General features: G+C 52.0%; 2 protein-coding genes across 2 annotated transcripts in view; both read left to right on the top strand.

Annotated features, from left to right (window-relative positions):
• The first annotated feature begins 846 nt into the window (after nucleotides 1-846).
• On the top strand, nucleotides 847-18735 carry LSR (lipolysis stimulated lipoprotein receptor). Its single transcript, XM_006899731.1, has 11 exons — nucleotides 847-1091; nucleotides 1187-1737; nucleotides 2931-3275; nucleotides 9908-10027; nucleotides 12173-12229; nucleotides 12781-12927; nucleotides 16947-17108; nucleotides 17277-17336; nucleotides 17435-17566; nucleotides 17922-18538; nucleotides 18700-18735. The coding sequence occupies exons 1-11, from the start codon at nucleotides 847-849 to the stop codon at nucleotides 18733-18735; spliced, it is 2472 nt and encodes an 823-aa protein (XP_006899793.1).
• A 324-nt stretch (nucleotides 18736-19059) lies between these two features.
• The window catches only part of USF2 (upstream transcription factor 2, c-fos interacting), a 14332-nt gene continuing 13415 nt past the window's right edge, over nucleotides 19060-19976 (top strand). Inside the window, exons 1-2 of the mRNA XM_006899730.1 lie at nucleotides 19060-19069; nucleotides 19198-19626. Of these exons, the coding sequence (XP_006899792.1) occupies nucleotides 19060-19069; nucleotides 19198-19626 (439 nt within the window). The remainder of the gene's footprint in view (nucleotides 19070-19197; nucleotides 19627-19976) is intronic.

The raw sequence follows: 19976 nt of genomic DNA, 5'->3' as shown, positions 1-19976 counted from the left end.
AAGTAATCACGGGTGGGGGGATTTTCTGCCCTGAGGGGGGCAGTAAGGAAAACACTCAATAATAAAATTAATATGTTCAATGATCGACACTAAGGAGAAAAAGAAAGCTGGGATGGAACATAAAAATTTGGGAAGGAAGCTGAGAATGGGCTTTTTGAAGTGCCCAGAGTAGTTATCACTGCAAAAATGACTTTCAAGGAAGTGAGACTTTTGTGGACCCTTGGGGAAAGGATCTTTCAGGTAGATGGGGCAGCTGGATCAATGGACCTGGGGTAGGATTGTGAGATGCCTATCCGGAAACAGCAAGACCAATAGGTGAAGGCACAAGAGTCGGGGTAGAATGGGTTTAGGATCAAAGTCCTGTAAGAACTTTAGTTTCTGCTGTGAGTGAAGAGCAATGCGGGTGCTTTATAGCAGACAGATATAACCTAACTTGGGTTTTAACAAGATCCAAAGAAATGATGCCTGAGTACGCAGCCTGCCCGCCAGGGATCAGAGGGAAACTTTCAGGAGTTTAAAGCGAGAAAGCGCACGCGGTTCCTTCAGCAGCCCCCAGGGGTCAGCACAACGGCGCTGACGCTCGGCATTCGGCGGCCGCGCTCGGGCGCAGGTGGCTCGCCCCGGGAATCTCTCCGCGGAAGTGCGCTCAGGCCGGGGCGCCTCTAGCCCCTTAAAAGCCACTTTTCGAGGGCTGCCGTAGAACTCCAGCACTTCCAGGGCCTCATTCCCTTCCGGCATCCCCAGGGGGCTGGACCTTCCTTCTGTTTGTGGTGGGACGAGGCCCGCAGCGACCCTCGACCCAGACGGGAACAGTCCCGGTGCCAGTGGAAAAGTCGGGCGGACCTGATGGGCCTCTACCAGCGCAGTTTGCTTACTCTCCTGTCCACGCAGGGTGTACCTAGGCACGTCGGAGAAAGGGGTGTGGGCAGGAAGGGAACAGGTGTGCAGCAGGACACACTCTCTCTCAGCAGGTGGATCACTCCCGGAGACCGTAGTTTGCGCAGATTCCAGCCCAATGAGCTGGATGCGAGGAGCAGGGGGCCGAGCGAGACACGCCAGGCGCTGGAGCCCTCCCAGCCGCGGGTCACTTGGTGCCGCCCCTCCGGGCTGGACGCACCTGGGCCAGCCCACTTCCGGGGAGGGAGGCGGGGAGCCCCTCCCCGCCGCTCCCCCTGGGCTCCCCCAGGACTCCCCCAGCCCTGCGTACCTGGGTGGACCCAGGGGAGGCCCGCACCTGGGAAGGCGCCGTGAGCCCTGCGAGTTTCTCGCCGAGAGCTATACTCGTGCAGTTGATCCCGCGTCTCTCCTCTCCTAAATTCCCGACGTGCGGGGGGTGGGGCCGCGGCAGGGACAAGGAGCGGAAGCGGGAAGGGGAGGAGCGAGCACCCTCCCCGCCTTGGTACGCGCGGCGCCCCCTCCCCGCCTGGTACCTGGAGCGGACGCGCAGGGCCGAGTGCCCAGACGGCGGGGATGGCGTGGCGGGCTTGTGGGCTCTTCGCGCGGCGGCGCTGCCACCCGGCCGCTGGGGGCCTGGGGCCGCTCGTCTGGCTCTTTCTCGGCACCTTTTGCATAGGTACGGGCTGGGGGAAGGGGCCCTGTTGCCTCCGAGCGTCCCAGGAACACAATGGAAGGCGTGGATCGAGTTCTGTGCCGCCCGGGAGGCGGGCGAGCTTGGCCTGGGGGCGCGGGGAGAGCTAAGAGGCCAGGCCCTCTGGCGGTGTCTCCGGGAGACTCCGCGTGTGTCGGGGTGGGGGAGTCCTCCTGTACGGGGAGCATTCCCCGCCCTCGTCCTGAGATACAGGAAGTGAAACTCCCCAGTCGGTGATCCTGGGAGCAGGAGGAAGAATGGGATCCTTTGTGGAGTGGGAGTGGGGGCCTGCTCAGACCTGGACAAGGCTTGGGCAAACCCTAAGGTTTCTAGATCTTGGGGTAACGGGGAGGCAGCACTCAGGGGCTGGAACGGGCGCTTCCAGAAACTAGAGCTCTAGAAACAACTCCCAGGCTTCGATGGGTGTGGAGCTGGAAACTCCCTGCTCCCCAGTCTGCAGGCTCCAGAGTGGGAATGGAAGTCCGTATTTGTTTGAAACTACCTTCCGCACTCAGCATTCACCTGGATGTGAGGTTTGGGTGGGAGCGAGAAGGGGCTTACCTTCTGGTCAACACTTTGGGTGAGAGTTCCTTTGAGGTGGCTAAAGATGAGTAGGTGAAGTTGAAAAGCTGATGGAGATTCTGGGGTCTTCCGCCACTTCATGGCAAAGCAGTTGAGCCAAACAATGCCGGATATATTCCTCAAATTCACAAGACGCAGGGTAATTTAGAACTCTTGACAGTTCCTTTTGCAGTGGGGCCTTGGGCACCAGAGACAATGCAGTGGCTACAGGGGACTCTGGTGGCATAGTTGATGGGGAGCTGAGCTGCTGACCCAAAGGTCACACCTTCCTTTCATGGTTAGAAGTCACAAGAGGGTCTGCTCTGAGGGGAGAAAGATGGGCGGTCTTTTCAGGTGGGATATACAGCCTGGGGAACACAGGTGGGGGGTCAGCTATGAGTTTAGTTTGGCTGCATGGCAATGAAGGAGTGTGCAGGCTACAGAGAAAGGGGCAAAGGGAAGAAGGGGCTGGGAGAGTTGAAAGGCGAAGGGTGGACACGATGTTCCCAGGAGTTCTTCCAAGGAGTCTGGCATGTGGCATTGCACCGACTCCTCCAGCCCTGGGGATCTAGAAAATGGGCATGATTATCATGCTTACTTCACTGGTCCAGGGGATTAAGGGACAATATGTGCCAGGCACTCTGTCAAATTGTACGCTTTGAAGTGTCAAGCCCGTGACAAGTGATGTTGCTCATTTCTGGTGAGGCACTTACCTGAGCTGTTGGCTCCACTTCCCTGAGGCAGCCCTCAACGTCCTGACTGACTTTGCTCTCGCCCTCAGCTCCCTGCAGCACCATCCAGGTGACCGTGTCAGACCCTTTCCACGTGGTGATCCTGTTCCAGCCCGTGACCCTGCCTTGCACCTACCAGGTGACCGCCACCCCCACCGTGCCCATTGTCATCTGGAAGTACAAGTCTTTCTGCCGGGATCGCATTGCTGATGCCTTCTCCCCAGCCAGTGTGGACAACCAGCTCAACACCCAGGTAGCAACTGTGAACTCTGGCTACAACCCCTACGTGTCCTGTGATGACAGTGTACGCACTGTCAGGGTCGTGGCTACTAAACAGGGCGATGCTGTGACCCTTGGCGACTACTACCAGGGCAGGAGGATCACGATCACTGGAAGTAAGTTGAACAGAGCTGGGGGGGGTGGACAGGGCTCACTTGGTGATGTGCTGGCTCCCTGATAGGCCACCTGTGGTGTCTGTTAAGTGATTTAAACAACAAAGACTGGCTGAATGCTTATCACATACCGCAGACTGATCTAGGCCCTGGGGATATGACAGTAAATCAGATCACTCAGAAGTTCTCAGTCCAGTGAGGGGCACAGACAAGATAAAAGTGGCACATACTGTCAAGTGCTTAGAGGTAGAGAAAATGTTTTAGAGAGACAGAGGTGTTGATAATACAACGACAGTAACAATAATTAGCAGTGAAAACTTACAGAGGGTTTCATATGGGTGCTCTGGTGGCTTAGTGAATAGAGAGTTGTGCTGCCAAACCAAAGGCGAGCAGTTCGGATCCATCAGCTGCTCTGAGGGAAAAAGGTAGGCAGTTTCCTCCTGTGCTGTTTACAGCCTCTGCAAACCTACTCGAGGGTCAGCTCCAAGTCGAATCCGAATCAATGGCAATGAGGGAGAGAGATGGACCGCCACCTGCTCAATGCTTTAACCCATAGTCATCAAATTGTCAGGGAAACTCGGGCCCAGAGAGGTTCAAAAGATATGCTCAGGGTCACACAGCCAGTGCCTACTGGGATTTTAAGTCAACCCCTTGGAGTTAAGTCTTCAGGGCTCACAGAGGAGATGAGATGAATAAGCTGAAGGGTGAGTGACTTGAATAGAGAAGACCCACGACAACCACGTTCCTACTGGATCCTCACCACCATGCTTTCACTCTTGCCAACAGAGTCATGGAGAGGTCAAGTAATTTCCTTAGGGTTGAATCTGAATTCGAACCCAAGGTAGCCCTGAGAGCCTTTGTTCTTAACCATAGGCTGCCTCTCAGTAGGAAATGTACCTGCTGGATCTGAGTAAGCCACAGTGAGGAAGTCGCTCATGAAGTTGCTGTTGTGGATGCTGGGAATACAGTGATCCTGAGGTCCCTGAAGGAGGTGCATTCTAGGAGGACGACAACACAGGCAATAAACATGCAGAAAAAGGCAGAATAAGAGATGCCAGTGAGCGCTATGTGTTAAATAGAAACAGAACATGGTATTGTGCTAAAGGAGTCTTGTAGCCCAGTGGTTTAAGCACTTCACTGCTCACCAGAAGGTTGTTGGTTCAAAGCTATTGCCAGCCACTCCAGGAGAAAGATATGGCAGCTTTTGCAACCCTATGGGAAAGTTTGACCCTGGCATATAGGGTTGCTCTGAACCAGACCCTCCAGTTGGGCATTTGGGCTCTTAATGTGCTGTAATATGAAATTACTCTGGATGTCCATCTTAACTGTGTGGAAGGGGGGCTCCATGCTGGACTCTTAAGAACTTGGAGGGCCGAGAGAAACGAGATGGACAGCCGCTGGTGAGGGATGAGGGACTGATCACCTAATAGACCGATCTTTTCATGGTCTTAAAGAACCGGAGTTTCAATCCTGGCCTGGGAGCCAAGAGAACAGGGGGGAGGTACCTGTTTACAGCTCCAGACACCAGGCCATGTGATGCACACACTCTTTCCTCACATTGTCCAGACTGCATGACAAGCAGGGGCTGAGCCTGTTGGTCCTGTTTCCAAGGAGGGGCATGCTTGCCCTGAATTTCCATGACTGTTTGGCCCTAAATATCCTGCTGTGATTGAAAGCAAAGGGCTTTGGGGGGCTTAGCCTATATAGGCCCTTTCCTCTCTGAACCCAGGGGCCTCTCCAGCCTGCGACAGATAGGACAGTGTCAGTACTGAGCGCGCCCTTGCAGGCTGGCTGCCGTCATGCTTCCTCCACTGAGGACAGACCCCTGGAATGACGCTCAAGCTTTATCTGGGGCCTGTTCTTTATGCTCCAGAAGGCCTCATGGGCCTGGCCTTGACCTGGGCCATGCTTGAAGTCCAGTTTGATCTGTAGTCACCCATTGTGTGTGTATATCCCTTCAGGAAGCCCTGGAACCCTGGGGTGCTTCCTCCATTTCAGCTTTGAAGATCAGGAGAAGTGGACTTGCCTTTTTTTTGTCCTGGTTTTAAAAGTAAAAGTTCTGGATCTCAGGAAACCTCTCAGCCCCTGCCCGAAAGACCAGAACAGTTGATCAACCTAGATGCCCTTCAGCACTGGGTGGATGCCGCTCCAGCTTCCATTATTTCCTGCTTGGATATCTGGGATGGCTGACTGGGGAGAAGGTCTCGTTTCTACCTCATCAGGCTGCTTTGAGTTCATGGACCCCTAGTCCCAGCACTAGGCTTTCTGGGATCAGGGGTCCATCTCAGCTGTGCACAGATAAGGAACCAGATCTGACCAGGTCTAGCTGAGTAGTCTTAGATGGGGGGCTGGGAACAGGGTATGCCCTGCAGGAAGGAGGTAGTCCCAGGTCTGAGAACTTATCAAAAGAAGCCAGAAAGCCCTATTTTCATAGATTTTGAAAACATCAGGCAGGCCAAACAAAATGCTTTGAGGCCAGGAAGTGACCCACCGGAGCCTTGGAGTTAACCCCGTAGCCCATGTTCTAGCGTCTGGGCCACCTCTCCAAGCTTCAGGTCGGAACAAACTCTCGAGCTTCAGTTTTAGAGAGGTGTGGTTAGAGTCTGATTTAAAGATACATGTGAAAAAGTGATGGGCTGGGGCATGAGGGAAAATATGAAGGATTTAGGAAAATCACTGGTGGTGTAGGGAGTTAAGCTGCTAACTCCAAAGGCCACAAGTCTGGTGGTTCAAATCCATCAGCTTCTCTGCAGGAGAAAGATGGGCAGTCTCCCCCTGTGCGATTTACAGCCTCAGAACCTGCTGGAAGGTCAGCTATGAAGTTGTGTCAGACTCAGTAGCAATGACAGAGAAAGTTCTGGGTTAAGGAGGTTTGGTGGTGTAGTGTGTTGTTACATGTGGTGCTGTTAATCGAAAGGTCAGCAATTCAAATCCACCAGCTGCTCCTCAGGAGAAATGAGGCTGTCTCCTGTGAAGATTTAAAGCCTCAGAAACTTGGTGGAGGACTGCTAAGGGTTGGAATCTGCTTGACTGTGGTGGGTTTGGTTTGATGTTTTGGGGATTTTTGGTTTGGTTTGGTTTATTCCCCATTCAGTTGTGGGTTATCTGAGGTTTCAGAGAAAGAATGTGTGCAGTGGGCTGAATGCCGAGCCCAGCACATGGCAAGAGTGCAATAGGGCAATGGCTGGGTGCCTGCCTGGCGAGGGGTGCGACGCCTTCCACACCCTCACGCCCATTCTGAAGGGCGCCTTATCTGGAACCTTCCCTGGCCCACACACCCCTGGCACCCTGTCCTCCTCCTCCCCTGCTTTGATTTTCCCAGACTGCTTATCACAATCTGATACATTTGTCACTCTTGTTTCTACTTTCCCAGTGAGGATCTGAACTCTATAAAGGCAGGATTTGTATTTGTCCTCTGTAACAAGGAGCCCTGTTAGCCAAAAGGTCAGCAGTTCAAATCCACCAGCTGCTGTGGGCAGTCTCCTCCCATGAGGATTTACAGCCTTAGAAACCCCTTGGATGGCCACTGTGAGTTAGGAGCAGCTCAGTGGCAGTGGGTTATAGTAATAGGATTCCTGGTCGTGTAACAGGCTTCGCATTGGGCTGCTGATGGGAAGTTTGACAGTTCGGATCCACTGCTCTCTGGGGGAACAATGAGGCAGCCTTGGAAACCTGATGGGGGGGTCGCCGCAAGTCAGAGCCCACTGAGCAGCAATGGAATTCCCACGGCAGGGGTTCTCAAACTTTTCCATCTCTTTATACACTTTAAAAAATTGTCCTGTTAACAATGAAATGAGTAATTAAAAAAGTGAACTGGAAGAGGGGAAAAGGAGGGCGAGGGAGTAAAATGCGCAACAATGAATGAGTGAAAATCTAATATCTCTGTAAATACTCATGAAAATAACAATTAAAATTTTCTTTTTAAAAATTGTCTTTGAAAAGGAGCTCAGTAAAGCATGTACCCATCCTTTATGTCACCTACATTTTCCTTTCACCTCAGTGTGATTTGCTGCAACAACAATACTTCTGCTCCTCTTCCATTTGTTTTATGGTGGCATGGATTGCATTCTTTGAATTGCGTGTCCATTCTCACCCACTTTTTCAGAATTTTCCCCTATTGACATTAAACTTACTTTCCCCAAAGCTACCCATCTAACTTTGAGAGCTCCTGTTGGCAGTTGTATCCCAGGTGGTGAATTCCTTAAATAAGCATGATGCTTACAGCAAGTCTTTGCTGGTTATGCTAGACTATTGTTTGGTGTGAAAGACTTCAGGGGATACTCTTGGTTTGTGGTCTCAGATTTCAAGATTATCTCTGGGCAGTAGTTTCAGGGGTTCATCCAGACTCAGTGAATCCAGAAGTCTGGATTCCATGAGACTATTCCATGAAAATAGAAGTTCTCCTTTGCATTTCTCTACTTTTTGATCAGGATTCTTTAGAAACTTTGATCAAAATATTTAGTAACAGCACATGCATTTCTTCTGGTCTCATGGCAAAGGAGGCAGTTTGTTAGCCATCAACCACATTTCATTTTCTTCTATTCCTCTGTTGCTTTTCTCTTCCTCTGAAGAGAGCTGAATCACTAAAAACTCACTGCCGTAGAGTCCAGCCTGACTCAGAACTGACCCTCCAGCAGGTTTTTGAAGTGTGCCCATCTTTCTCCTGTGGAGCAGCTGGTTGGATTTGACCTGGCCACCTTTAGGTTAACACTACAACTCCCTATAGACTACGCTGCCAGAGCTCCTTTTTTAGCTGAGTATGGACCATTTATAGCTACTTATAGGCTTTTAAAATCTTAAACACTACACAGTGAACTAAGAAGTAGAACAGAATCCCTAAAAATTCTATTAGGCCAGTTATCTGATAGTTTGACCTCTGTGTTTTCTTCTCAGAATTTTGAGGCTTGAATATGAGAAGGAACCAGCATAGGGAAGGTATGGAGGAAACATGTCAAGAAAGGGAACAGTGTGAGATAAGCTTGTTGGGCACAGGCCTGGGGGGAATGAGATTGTCATGGTGACCAGTGGCCAGATAATGCCACGGGCCTTCTGAGCCAGAATAAGATGGTGGACATTGTTAAAAGAAAGGTTTTTCTATGAACATAAGCCTGTGCTGACTCACTCACTGAACGATGGTTCCTAGCTGACCCTGCACTGACTTTCGGAGACTATAAATTACACCAGAAGAGACTGCCCATCTTACTTCTGAGGAGCTCCTGGTTGATTCAAACCAGAGAAACACAACCTTTTGGGTTAGGGGCACAACTCCCTCCCAGCACAGCAGGCTATACCAACCAAAATAAAAAAGAAAAGCGGCTCTGGTTCTTTGATTCCTTCAGCAGATGTTGCGGTGCTGTGGGCTAAGGCACACACAGGGACTGCTCTCCCAGAGGTGGCAGGGCAGTGGCGCGAGGCAGGAAGAGCCTGGACAGCCAGGTGAAGAGGCCCTGAGGCTATAGGATTTTCCCACTGGAGTGCTCTTCTCTAGCTCACTGGTATCTCCTGTAAGCATAAGGCAGAGTTGCCCCACACTGCTGAGTGGCTAAGGGATTGAACTAATTAAGGCCTACAGAGAGGAAACCGGATGTGCTAGAAGACTTTCATCACGGCAGGATTAACAGGCTCCTTGTGTGAGGCTGTCTGATACCAAAGCGTCCCCAAGCCCTGGACCTGACCTAGAATGTGGAGAGTGAGGGTGAGTGGACAGGACAGGGCACCAGGAGGGTCTGTCCCTCCCATCCACTCATACACACACTCACTTTCCCTTGCTGCCAGGGCATCTCTAGATTCCTGGAATCTGCTCTGTTTCTCTTTGCTGTCCTGCTCTGGACTTACTCCCTTGGGTCAACAGTAGGCTGGCAGTTCACATCAGGGATATCGAGACTTGCTTTGGGATGTGGTTTTGAAGGTGATCAGAAGCCTAAAGCACTGTCCAATGATGCCACTGAGGATGACCTGTCCCACTTAAGGTAGATTAGAGACCTCTGGAGGCCTATTTTCTCATCTATAAAACAGGGTTGATAATATACCCACCCAGAAGACTGGCAGTAAGTATTTAGGAAGAACCTATTGCCATCAAGCCACTTCTAATGCACAGCAACCTCTATAAGTCAGAGTAGAACTGCCCAGTAGGGTTTCCAAACCTGTCATCCTCACAGACACAGACTGCCACATCTTTCTCCTGTGGAACCACTGTTACTGTGTACTGTCAGGTCAGAACTGAGCCATAGCTGACCCTCCAGTGGGTTTTCAGAGACAGTAAATCATACGAGAGGAGATTGCCCATCTTTCTTCTGCAAAGCAGCTGGTGGCTTCAGGTCACATCCCTTTGGAATGGCGATGCAATTCTTTACCACAAAGCCACCGGCGTTCCTTGTGGAACCACTAGTGGATTTGAATTGCTGACCATTTAGTTAGCGGTTGAGTGTATAACCACTGGACCACCAGGGCTCCTTCTGAGGCATATCGGCCATCGCCTAAGAGATAATAGCTTGCCCTTGTAAATGAGAACGATTTGCTTTTCTACCCATTGGTCTAGAGTTCCATTCCTTTCACTGATGTGCAGAGCGGGCGTTGGCCCTGCTGGGCTGGGTGCTGGCCCTCAGATGTCCTCACCCTGTCTCCTCCTGACCCAGATGCTGACCTGACGTTTGACCAGACGGCGTGGGGTGACAGCGGTGTGTATTACTGCTCGGTGGTCTCGGCCCAGGACCTCAAAGGGAACAATGAGGCCTACGCAGAGCTCATCGTCCTGGGTGAGTGTGGGGCCTCGGGGAGAAGGGCAAGCTGGAATGGGCTGCTGCTGCTCTCGACCCCTGCGCCTGCCCCTGCCTTCCTGCTCGCTCTCTGGGCTACTGTCGCCTGTTTCACCTCCCCATCAGGGCACCACCAGTCACTCGAGCTTACCTGAGTCCTGCACTCCAGGCAAGGTAACCCCCCCCCCCAACAATTCAGATCAGCCACAGCCAGATGTAAGAGTGGAGAGCAGCAGGGACTCTGCCTCTTCTCAGTTTCATTTGTAACAAAAAGCAGGGGCTGGGGAATTTATACATGTATATAAACGGTTAGAGTGAGAGTGAGGAAGGATTTGGGAGGAAAATTTCACTACTTCCCCAGGTCACATATCACCCCAGAACTCCCTGCCATAGCATAGAGACTATGCCCTCTGTCCTGTTACCATGGCTCTGTGCGGTTTACACAAAGCCTTCAGGCGGGGTAGACTTCAGACACCCAGGTCAGGCCATTGCCGAGGAGGTGGAACCTACTCGTATCTGAACCATCCCGTGGGTTTTCAGAGGCTATAAATCACACAGGAGGATATTGCTCATCTTTTTCCTGTGGAGCAGCTGGTGGATTCGAACTGCCTGTCTTTAGCTTGGCAGTGCAGCTCCTTATCCACTAGGCCACCAGAGCTCCAATAGCCCTTGCCCTGCAGCTGGGACCCCATGCCATGTGCTTGTTGCCAACATATATAGTCTTGTGTGGCATGGGCTACATGTGAGACTGCTGGATGGCATGTTGCCAGTATTGCATGCGTGGTGTGCAAGGCTGTGTGTGTGAAAGAGCCACATCATACGGCCACATCCCAGGATGCTTGTCCTGCCCAGATGTGTGCAAGGAGGACTCAGACAAGGTGCAGGGGACTCTGCGTGTCCTTTGGTAAATGGCCCAGTCCAGTTCAGCAGTTCTCAAAAGTTTGTCTCGGGACCAGGTTTTGGGTATGTGAGATAGCTGAGGCTGTTTATCAAGTTAGAAATCCCAGCTGGGAAAATAGCACCTCTGTCAGCCCTGAACATTGCTGGCATGACATGTCTTGTCTTCTCTGGAACTCTACCAGACACTCATGATGGAATGAGAGTGGGCCATCACGCCTTAGTATTATTAAGAGAATAATGTTGGTCCGAGCCCACTTTGAGAACGACTGACTACATTCTAGAAGCCCCTCCCAGGGCAGGTGTGTGATAGTGCTCGTGAGCTCTGGATGGCGCTTTGTTGGGGTGTGTGTACTCTGTGGGGTAAAGCATGTATGGGGCAGTGAGCTCAGCTGGCACCTGAGGGAAGGCGCTAACCGAACCACAAACGTGTGGACGTGGCATGTGACAGACCGTACAGCCCAGTGTGGGTCACAAAGCCATTGGCTTTTCTGGCTTGTAGGTCCTTTTGCTTTTGTGGATCTTTCCCTCTGTAAAGTACTTTAAAAGTCTATTTGATGATTATGTTGCTAGAAAGATAGCATTGTCATAATTTTAGTATTCTAATTTAAAAAAATTTTTTTAAGAGATAAGAAAGTAAGTATCTATTTATGATTTAAATAAAGCCATTTTGGGGATGGGGACCCTGCAAGTTTCATGGGACATAGAAGATTAGTTGGCCTCATACAAAACCATCCTTAGCACGGAGGCTGGATTTCTTTAGGGTGATGATGTTGTTGTGTCATCAACCAACTCATAGCTGACCCTCCAAGAGGGTTTTCAAAGGGCAGTAAATTGTCCAGGAGGAGACTGTCCTTCTTTCTCTTAAGGTGGATTCGGACCACCTACCTTAGAGTTGACAGAGCAACTCCTTACCCATTGGGCCACCAGAGCTCCCACATGTGTCACACAGATAAGAGTCCAAACTGAGGTGAAACTTTCAGAACCAGATGGGATATGGATTAGAGCCCTTAAGGGCAGCAGACTCCGTTGTATGAGAGAATCCATGAATTACATGATAAGAACCTTCTAGAAAACGGATCCCATAGCTGGGGAGGAACTAAACACTAGGATTCGCTGGGCCACCAACCTCTTCCACATCAGGGTCACCTTCAGCCTAGGGTCAGCATCAGCCTAGAGCTGGGTCTCGGGCAGGGTGGCCTGGGCTGGCTCTTGCCAGCATAATCTGTTTCTCTTTTGTCCCTCCAGGCAGGACCTCAGGGGTGACTGAGCTCTTACCTGATTTTCAGGCGGGGCCCATGGAAGGTATGGGGAGGAGTGGAGGCCTGAGTGAGGCTTCTCTCAGGAGTCCCCCACTCACCGTTTACTGCTTCTGTCTCTAGTGACCTCCCTCATCCTAAACACTGCTCACGTAAGCCCCACTAACCCCACCCGATCTGTAGGCTGTAGTGACCTGGCTCTGGGCTCTGGGCTGACTGACGAGCCGGGGGCATAGGCAGGGGCTCTTGTGACTGGTGTCTGCATTGCTCTCCTGGGGTTTGGATATAGCAGCTGGCTCACTCTCCAGTCTCTCAGGCTGTGCAGGGCCCTTCTTGTTTTCTGCCCTGCTGGCATGAGCTCAGGAGCTGTCTAGTATTTGGACCGGCCTGGGTTAATGTGCGTGGGGGAAGGTGGAGCAATTCTGTGGCTGCACCCAAGCTTCTGCCACAGAACCCAGGGAGGGTTGCCATTTTCCCAACAAACTTTGCCTGTGCCCCACCAACCCCCGCCTGTCCTCTGTGCTGCCCCTGCCTTGTTCATCCATCACAGCTTCCTCAGAGGCCTCCATCTAAGGGCCTCTTTTCATCTCTCGGCAGACTGGCTGTTTGTGGTTGTTGTCTGCCTGGCTGCTGCCCTCTTCTTCCTCCTCCTGGCCATCTGCTGGTGTCAGTGCTGCCCCCATACCTGCTGCTGTTATGTCAGGTGCCCCTGCTGCCCAGAAAAGTGCTGCTGCCCGGAAGCCCGTAAGTGCCCCAGCATGACTGACCCTGCATGTAGCTCCCCTCCCGGGTCTGAGGGGACAATGAGCCCTCACCCTGCCTGATGGGGCCCCTGCTCTGGAGGTGATGACTCTAACAGTCTGTGGAGAAAGTAGGCCAAGGCCTGCTAGTTCAGATTACCATTTGCTTTACGTCAACTTTGAATTCTCATTTATTGGGAAGGGTTGATGTTTTTCTTTGAAAGTGTCCATGCATTTGATTTTTTAAAAAAATCAAACAATACAAAAACGTTATTCACCCTCTTTACAAACAAAATCTTAAATAGAAAAGCTAAGAAGCCAAAGTTTACATTACTGCATACTTTTTAAGTACATTTTTTTAAACGTGCATTCACACACTGCATTTTAACCAACCCTGCTTGCTAAAAATGGAGAGGACTTGAAGCACTTACTGATGAGAGTATAGAGAGTAGGGATTACACTTCCACATAAAGGAAACAAAAATCACTACAATTAGACCAAGAAGCAACATCATGGTACACAGAGAAAGTGTTGAAGTTGTCAAGGATCTCATTCATGGAGAGAGCAATCAGGAAGTCAGTGTATTACTGCATTGGGCACACCTGCCGCTCAGGGGCTCGCTGAAGAGCACGGACTTCACTCCGAGGACTAAGCCGCACCTGACCCAAGCCATGGTATTTTGAATTTGCTCTGGCCATGTCGTCTGGGGGGAGTTGTGCTGCTAACCCGAAGGCTGAGGCTCTTGCAGTTCTAACCCACCAGCAACTCCGTGGGAGAAAGATTGCCCTTTGGCTCTCATGTGATTTACAATGTTGGGAACCCGACGGAGTGTTAGCTCTGACTTGATGGCAGCAAGTTTAAGTTTTGAGCATGTGGAAGGTAGACAGTGACTAAGGAAGACTGACCAATGGCATTGGCAAAGAATATTGAGTAGACCGTGGACTAGCAGAGCTAACAAATATGACCTGGAACAAGTGACCGGAATGAGAATGCTCCTTATAAGTGAGGATGGTGAGACTCTGGCTTAGTTGGGACATGTCATCAGGAAGCATCAGTCCCCAGAGAAGGGTATCGTCATGCTTGGTAAAGAGTCAGCAAAAAAAAGGAGAATGACCCTCAAACAAGACAGCACAACACAGAGGCCTCAACATTGGACTCAGCCATAGCAACAGTTGTACAGATGGTGCGGGATGGGTGTTTCATTCTGTTGTACAGAGTTGATACAAGTCAGAACCTGCTGATGGCACGCCTGACAATAACACCAGGAGCGCTGGTGGTACATTCATTAAGTGCTCGGTTGCTGACTAAATCCACCAGCTGCTCCAAGGAATTAAAGACCTGGCTGTCTGCTCCCATGAAATCAGACTAGAAAATCCTATGTGACAGTTCTGTCACCTGGGGACCCTGTGAATCAGAATCAGCTCATCAGCATATGTCAACTCTGTTTAAGGACATATCTTGTGTACCGCAGTGGAGGGAGACTTGTGGATTTGGGGAATGGACATTGGACCAGACTTGAGGGAAAGAGAAAAAAGAAAATGACAACTCCAGGTGGCTGGCTGGAGTTGTGCTGCTAACCCAAAGGCCTTGTCTGTTGGTTCGCATCCACCAGCAGCAACAAGAGGGAAAGACTGGCCATCTCTTCAATTTAACAGCCTTCATTTAGAAACCCAGTGGAGGGTCAGCTTTAAGTCAGTTCTGACTGGAAGAGTGAGAGGTGCCCTGATAGTGTAGTGCATCATATGCTGGCTGGGCTGCTAGCCAAAATGTGGTTGTGGTGGGAAGCTCTGGTGGTAAGAAGCGGTGCTGCAATCCCAAAATATGGTTGTGGTTGTTATGTGCTGCAGTCAAGTTGGAACCCATTGAGCTGAACCGCCAGCAGGTTTCAGAGGTAAATCATGGGAGGAGATTGCCTGTCTTCCATCTGAGGTGTATTTGAACCACTACCTTCAGGTTGGAAATGTAACTTCTTACCCACTTGGCCACCAAAGCTACCAACCAAAAGGTAGGTGGTTTGAATCCACTAGCCACTCCCAGGGACAAAGGTGAGGCAGCCTCTTCACATTAAAATCTACAGCCTGGTAAACCCAGTGAGAGATGCCATGAGTTGGATTTGACTTGAGCTTCAAGCAGAGAGAGCACTGCAGGTTTGAGGTCCAGCTTAATGACTCCCTTGCTTGCAGGCCAGTTGAGTGCCTTCCTCTCTTCAAGCCTCAGTTCCTCCTCTGTAAAATTCCAGCAGAGTCTTAGCCCTCAGTCACTACTGATGCTGACACATGAAGCCACAGGCCAGGCCTCACAGGGGGTACTGTCCACATGATCTTACCCAATCCACAAACTTATGGTCAGCCTGGTATCCCTCCCTTGAAAAATGTCCACCGCCCCCCGGAGGCTTATGCCAGCCATTCTTTTCTCTCTCATTTTGAGGTGAGAGCTTCTTCCTCAGGTGATGGGTGCTGGGTCCAGTTCACAGATGGGAAGGGGAACCGCCAAGGGCTACAATCTTGATTACCATTACCTCATTAATTAAGGCTGGGTTAGCCAGGATGCAGATGCTTATCCTGGCTACCCTGTCCCAAGGCCACTTGTCCTTGGGTCTTCCTGACAAGAGTGTATCATCAGCCATGCTCACAGGCCTACTGGCCCTGAAGGTAGCTGCAACTTCCTATTTTCTGAGGTGTTGTTGTTGTTAGATGCCACTGAGTTAATTTCAACTCTTTTAAACAACAGATCTGAAGCCTGTGCCGTCCTTACCATCTTTTACACACTTGACCAAAAACACCAAACCTATTACCATGGAGTTGATTCCAGCTTGCATCAGGTCTCCAAGGTTGTAAGTCTTAGTTGGAACAGACTGCCTCACCGCCTTTTCAGTGAGCAGCCAGCATGTAACTACAGATAGGGCTGCCTAGTAGTTAGGGCTATGAGCATGGAGCCTTCCTCCCTCTGGGCATGTGAGAGGGACCTGCCTGGGGCCCAGTGCCTTTGCTTTATGACTCGGACTCTAATTGCCATCGAGTGGCAACTAGTGCATAGCTGACCCTCCAGTTTCAGAGGCAGTAAACTGCACGAGGAGATTGCCCATCCTTCTCTCACAGAGCAACTGAAGGATTTGAACCAAGTGCCTTTGAGATTGTAGCACAGATTCTTACCACTAGGCTGCCAGAATTCCCTGCTACAGAATTGTTATTATTTGCTGTGGAGTCAAAACTGACCCTCCAGTAGGTTTTCAGAGGCAGTAAATCACATGAAAGGAGATTGTCCTTCATTCTCCCAGGGAGCAGCCAGTGTATTTTAAGCTGCACTAGCCACCAGAATACAGTTTCTTGCCCCGGGGAAAAAAAACAGCAAGAAGGCTTTGTGCTCTCCTGTCTAGAGTTGGGGGTGGGGTGGCAAAGAGGGTGAAGATGGGTGTGGCCCAATGCCTGGAAATACTAGATAGGGATGGTTTTCTACAAGAGCTGAGGCAAATCAACTCATAAGGCCCCTTAGACTCATTCTCTCTGCATCTGAGTCAAGATAACAATAGGCATGAGAGGAGATGAGAGATGAATGAGACGAGAGATGATTCCTTTTTCTACTTTGAGATATGTGACACCGGCTTGCAGAACAGTTCTGGACCCCTTCGTCTTGTCTAAAGGGAGCAGCTTCACAGTTTCATGAACTGTTGCCCTCCCTGTGAGAAGATGGGCCTGGAATGTTCTGGGTACCGTCTGATATGGCGGGCCCATGAGTTGGAATTTTATGTAGAACCTTTTCTTTGATCATCAGACGTTGGCAAACCATCACACTATCCAAACAAAACAGGGGGGGGGGGGCCTTGTGCTGCCTGAAACCTCTATGAGGAGTCATGTAAAGTGTGAAATTAATGAGGCTGCAGAAGTGGAATGAAGGCTGGAATGGTGTGCAGTTGCTTAAGGAGAGGCCAGTGAGGGGACAGGAAAAAAGTCCAGACCCCTCCAGGGCCCCATCTGCCGTACAGCCAGCTACCCTGCCCTTTCTCATGCTGATTGTGTATCCTAGTGTATGCTGCTGGCAAAGCAGCCACCTCTGGGGTCCCAAGCATCTACGCCCCCAGCAACTATGCCTACCTCTCCGCTGCCAAGACTCCACCACCAGCAGCCATGCTTCCCATGGGCCCTGTTTACAATGGCTACCCTGGAGATTTTGACAGGAATAGCTCAGGTGAGGCCTGAGTGGAGCCAGGCACAGCTGGGGCAAGGGGTCAGCAGGTATTCGGGCACCAAAGGTGATCTAGGGCTGGAAGGAAGAGTGGATTTGTGGGAGAGGTTAACTAGAGATGAGAGGGTACTCCAGGCAAACAGCCACAGACAGCGTGCGCATCTTCCCCAGTTGGCGGCCACAGCTCCCAAGTGCCCTTACTTCGTGACACTGACAGCAACGTGGCTTCAGGTGAGAATCATGAAACTGCATGTGACCATAGGGGAGAGGGCTGGGTCTGTTTTCATCCTCTCAAACTGACTTCTGCCACTGCTGTCCCCTGCCCCTAGAGGTCCGAAGTGGCTACCGGATACAGGCCAATCAGCAGGATGACTCCATGAGGGTCCTGTACTACATGGAGAAAGAACTGGCCAACTTCGACCCTATGCGACGCGGTCCTCCCAGTGGACGAGTGGAACGGGGTAAGTGGGAATACTGGGGCACCGAGACTGAGGGGGAGTCACATCTCCCAGATACACCATGAATTAAATCAGGGGTCAGGATTGCAGATCCCCCTCCCAGGGCTCTGTTCCCCTTCCATCTAGGGCCCGCCCCCCTTTAACGCCCTGGCAGGGTGTCTGTCTGCCACCTATTGGCCCTTCAAGGAGCTGCAACTCCCTCACTGCGGGGCTAGTAGGGCATCTCTCCTCCGAGGGTCACGCATAGCATCATTTCACATATAAGAAACCCAGAGTCTCCCAGAGATTTTATGAGCCATATGGGTGATAATTGCTCTGGCCTCCTCTCAGTAGTTAGTGGCACCCCTTTTCTCTACAGCCATGAGTGAAGTCACCTCCCTCCATGAGGATGAAGCTCGATCCCAGCCTTACAGGGGTCCTTCTGTTAGCCCAATCCAGGAGAAGGAATGGGGTCGACGTTCCCCCCAGAGTCCCAGGAGGTGGGAGCAGGAGCCCCCAGCGCAGCAGCCAAGGAGGGGGTGGGGGGCTGGGCGACCTCGGGCCCACTCTGTGGATGCGCTGGATGATCTCACCCGGCCCGGCTCCCCGGAATCCGAAAGGTCTCCCCCCAGTAGTGGGAGGAGAGGCCGGGCCTACGCACCCCCGAGAAGCCGCAGCCGCGATGACCTCTACTATCAAGATGACTCAAGGGACTCCCCATACTCCTGGGACCCCCGCTATGATGAGCTCAGATCAGGGAGCCGCCCCCAAGCTGACTCCAGGCCGCGCCACCGCTCTAGGAACCCTCAAGAGGATGGCTCAAGGTCTGGGAACCCCCATTATGATAGGGTGTTGCTAGAGGAAGCCTTGAGAAAAAAAGGGTCTGGGGAGAGGAGGCGACCCTATAGGGAGGAAGAGGAAAGCTACTACCGCCCGGAGCCTCCCCCTTACTCGGAGACTGACTCCCAGGCCTCACGAGAGCGAAGGCTAAAAAAGGTGAGCACCCCTTCCTGAACCCCGTCTTCTAGTCCCCTCCCCTCCTTAACCCCCTCTTCCCGTCCCTGCCCCTCCTGAACCCCTCTTCCGTCACCGCCCCTCCTGAACCCCCTCTTCCCGTCACCGCCCCTCCTGAACCCCTCTTCCTTTTTTATTTGCAGAACTTGGCCCTGAGTCGGGAGAGTTTAGTTGTCTGACCTATGTTTTATATGTAGCTTTTGTACGTTTGCCTTTTGTTTTAAATTCAAGGAAGGACTATCAAAGATGGTCTTCTCTTACCTAAGCTGAATAAAATTTATAATTACAAGACCTGAAAGACTCAAGGGAAGTTTGTTTTGCTGCGTGAGGTGGGTGACGAGATGACGGGGCAAATGACGGAGAGGAAAATGTGTGCATTTGTAAAGCAGGGGTGCCTCTACGGCCACCTCACCTGTCCCTTACCGAGTTTGGTGTTTTGTTTTTTTTTTTAGCAAAATAAGTGGAGAAGAAAGGTTTATTAAAGCAGTAGAACAGAGGCAACGATGGTGAAAGGTGGGCTGTGCAAGTGTTAAAAGTGAAAACGAAAGAAGAAGGGGAAAGACAGGGGTGAAGCTGGAACCCTGAACTTTTAAAAGCTCATTTAAGAGAAAGGCTATTTGGCCTTTTCCCCTCGCCTCCAGCCCGGGAGAACGTGCCTCACGTCGCCTCTGCCGGGTCCTGCGTGCGCGCTCCAGCCCCGCCCAGACGTACGCATGCGCGCGGGCCAACCTCACCCGGCCGCCGGGAGCGCGCGCGCGCCCCCTCCTCTTCCCCTGGACTCATTCACCACCCACCCTCATTCCCCGACCTACTTTACTGTCGCCAAACCCTGGCAACCTGTCTCGCCCCTGGCGGCCAGACCCCTCTCCGGATCCCCCAGTGTTCCATCCGGGCACACGTTCCACTGGGGCAGAGCGCTGGCCAGTACAACAGCGACGAGGCCCGGGCCGGCGCGCGCCCGTCCGCCATCCGAGACAGACAGCGCGGGCGCGCGCCCCCCGGGGGCTGCCCTCCCTCCGCGCGCGTCGGTCCCGGGCTCGCGCTGCCTCCGCCGCGTGCACGCAGTTCAAGTAAAGGAGGAAAAAAAAAAAAAAAAAAAAAAAGGGGGGGGTAATAGAAAGCGGCGGCGGCTGCAGCAGCGATCGGCCGCCGGACTGGGCCAGACCGGACGGCCGACGCACGATCGGGCGATCCTGACGAGACGGCAGTCTCCCAGGGCTGGCCGTGTTTAAAAAAAAAAAAAAAGTCGTGGCAGCGGCGACTCGAAGAAGGAGGGCCGCGGGCGGGGGTCGGCCGCGCGTTGTCCCGGAGCCTAGAGCCGCCAGGAGCCGGCGGGCGGGCGGAGGCGGCGGCTGCAGGAGCGGCGGCGGCGGCGGCGGCATCTCCTCCTCACATGACCCCACTGTTTGTCCCCGTGATC

The sequence above is a fragment of the Elephantulus edwardii genome, unplaced genomic scaffold (genome assembly GCF_000299155.1).
Source record: "Elephantulus edwardii isolate Elephantulus edwardi_28Jun2011 unplaced genomic scaffold, EleEdw1.0 scaffold00266, whole genome shotgun sequence".
Lineage (NCBI taxonomy): Eukaryota > Metazoa > Chordata > Mammalia > Macroscelidea > Macroscelididae > Elephantulus > Elephantulus edwardii.
Note: the sequence above shows the minus strand (reverse complement) of the source record. Positions and strands in the feature narration are given on the sequence as shown.